Source organism: Adiantum capillus-veneris, chromosome 4 (genome assembly GCF_014529385.1).
Source record: "Adiantum capillus-veneris isolate H3 chromosome 4, ASM1452938v2, whole genome shotgun sequence".
NCBI classification, from domain to species: domain Eukaryota; kingdom Viridiplantae; phylum Streptophyta; class Polypodiopsida; order Polypodiales; family Pteridaceae; genus Adiantum; species Adiantum capillus-veneris.
The window spans coordinates 80,472,215-80,474,687 of NC_140934.1; the positions used below are offsets into that span (position 1 = coordinate 80,472,215).

General features: G+C 39.9%; 1 protein-coding gene across 1 annotated transcript; it reads right to left on the reverse strand.

Moving 5' to 3' along the window:
* Positions 1 to 214: 214 nt before the first annotated feature.
* Positions 215 to 691, reverse strand: LOC147459478 (uncharacterized). Its single transcript, XM_086511600.1, has one exon. The coding sequence runs from the start codon at positions 689 to 691 to the stop codon at positions 215 to 217; it is 477 nt and encodes a 158-aa protein (XP_086367726.1).
* Positions 692 to 2,473: the final 1,782 nt, after the last annotated feature.

The window sequence follows — 2,473 nt, forward strand, 5'->3', positions numbered from 1 at the left end:
TGGAGGTTATGTATGCTCTGCGTGGAGTAGACATGGCTGCGCGCGCAAGAAAGAAACGCAAAGGCTGCAAACGCTGGTCGCGTATCAACTCAAATGTTTGAAAAATGATGGCTCCACTCTCTTTTCCACATGTGCGAGAAACCACGATCAAATTCACTTCATGAGTTTTATTCTCTTTTTTGTCCTCCAGGTTTTGTCCAAAGAAAGGTTTAAGTCAGAAACCATTTATTGGTTTGACTATGACTTTGCCTGCTTCATCATTTAAAATAAAAGTGTTTGGACCAACTGCCTTGAGAATTTTAAATGGCCCCACATACCTGAGCTTCAATTTACCAGGTCTGTGCCCCAGTTTACTGTTATAAACCATTACCCAATCACCTGGAGAGAAAATTTTAAACTTAATGTTCCTGTTTATCCATGCTTGTCCTCTCTGTTGAATTATATCTGCAGTGTACATGCTTTGAATCCTATCCTCCTCCAGCTTGAGCAGTTCTTCTTTTTTGTAATTTACTGACTCCTCAGGGGACAACTTCTGATGCACTGCCACCCTGAGACTGGGCACCAAAAACTCCATGGGTACCACTGCTTCCAGTCCATAAACCAACTTAAAAGGTGTCATTCCTATTGTGACTTTGAATGCAGTCCTAAAAGCCCAAAGTGCAGAGTCTAACTTCTCATCCCAGTCTGTCATGTTTTCATTTACCAACTTCCTGATTATCCTGACCAAAATCTTATTGGTACTCTCTGCCTATCCATTTGCCTGAGGGTAATACACAGTTGATTTCTTGTGCAAAATCATATGCAGTTCAGTCGGTTTACTGATCACTTTGTTAATGAAATGACCTCCCTGATCAGAAACTAGCTCAATTGGACATCCAAACCTGGTCATGATATTCTTGTAAAGAAACTTTGCCACACTCCTTGCTGCATTATCTCTCAAAGCTATTGCTTCAACCCATTTTGTACAATAATCAGTTGCAATCAGAATATACCTGTTTTGTGTAAATCTTGCAGGTGGTTTGATAGGACCAACAAAATCCAAGCCCCACTTCTGAAATGGTTCTAAAGGTAGCATAGGTTGTAATGGCATCCTATCTACATTCAATGGTCTACCCTCTCTTTGACATAACAAACAGTTTTTACTGAATTCCTGAGCATCCTTGATCACAGTAGGCCACCAAAGTCCTGCTTGAAATATCTTTTTTGTTGTAACATCTCCTGAAAAGTGGCCTCGTGCATTGCCTACATGAGCCTCTGTAAGAACTTCTCTTTGTTCATATTCAGGAACACATCTCCTGATCACTTGGTCAATTCCTCTCTTATACAACACCCCTGCAATCACTGTAAATGGTTTACTTCTTAGGGCCAACCTCTTTCTATGATCCTTGTTCATTGTTTCAGGTAAAACTCCTTCAGTTAAAAATTGCAACATGTCCTCATACCAGTCCCCTGACTGGTCAGTCACCTGAATAAGAAAAAGTTATGCATTAGGTAATTGATCAGGTACACCTTCAGGATCATATTCCCTTGACTCTAATCTACTCAAATAATCAGCCAAGACATGAAGTCTTCCAGGAGTATGTATAACCACATAGTCAAACTCCTGCAACAACAATATCCACCTGGCTACCCATTCTGAAAAATGTGGTTTGTTGACCAGGTAAATCAATGCTTGGTGATCAACATGAAAAATTACCCTGTTTGCCAACAAGTAATGCCTAAACTTTTGTAAAGCATATACCATTCCACAGCACTCCCTTTCTATCACTGTGTAGTTTTTTTCTGCAGGTGTTAATACCCTACTGCCATAATAAATGGGTCTAAACCATCCTCTTCTTTGCTCCTCCATCAATGCTGCTCCAACTGCTACATGGGATGCATCTACAAAGATATGGAATGGTAATTTCCAATCAGGAACAATCAGTACAGGTGCTACTGTTAGCATATTCTTCAGAATCTGAAATGCTTTGATTTGCTCTTCCTTCCATTCAAATACACTGTCTTTCTTTGTAAGTTTTGTCAATGGTATACACACATGAGCCAAATACCTCAAAAATCTGTTATGCCATTTTACCTGTCCCAAAAACCTACCCAACTGTTTAACTGTTTTGGGCTCTGGTGCTTTCCTAATGGCTTTCACTTTGTTAGGATCAATAGAAACTCCTTCTTCAGAAATGATATGCCCTAAGAGGACTCCCCTCTTAACTGCAAAAGCACATTTTGCTGGATTTAGTGACAACCTGAACTCCCTGCATTTCTGAAAACACAGTCTCAGGTGTCCAATATGCTCCTGTTTCTTTCCAAAGACACTGAAATCATCCAAGAAAACTCTCATGAAGGTTGTCAAAAACTCTGAAAATATATGTTGCACTGCTTTTTGAAATGTTGGAGGAGCATTTTTCAAACCAAATGTCATCACATTACTTGCATACACCCCCCATTCAGTCACAAAAGCAGTTTTATTCCTGTCTTC

Coding starts and splice junctions, on each gene's coding strand:
- LOC147459478 (XM_086511600.1), bottom strand. CDS start 691: ATGACAGACTGGGATGAGAAGTTAGACTCTGCACTTTGGGCTTTTAGG.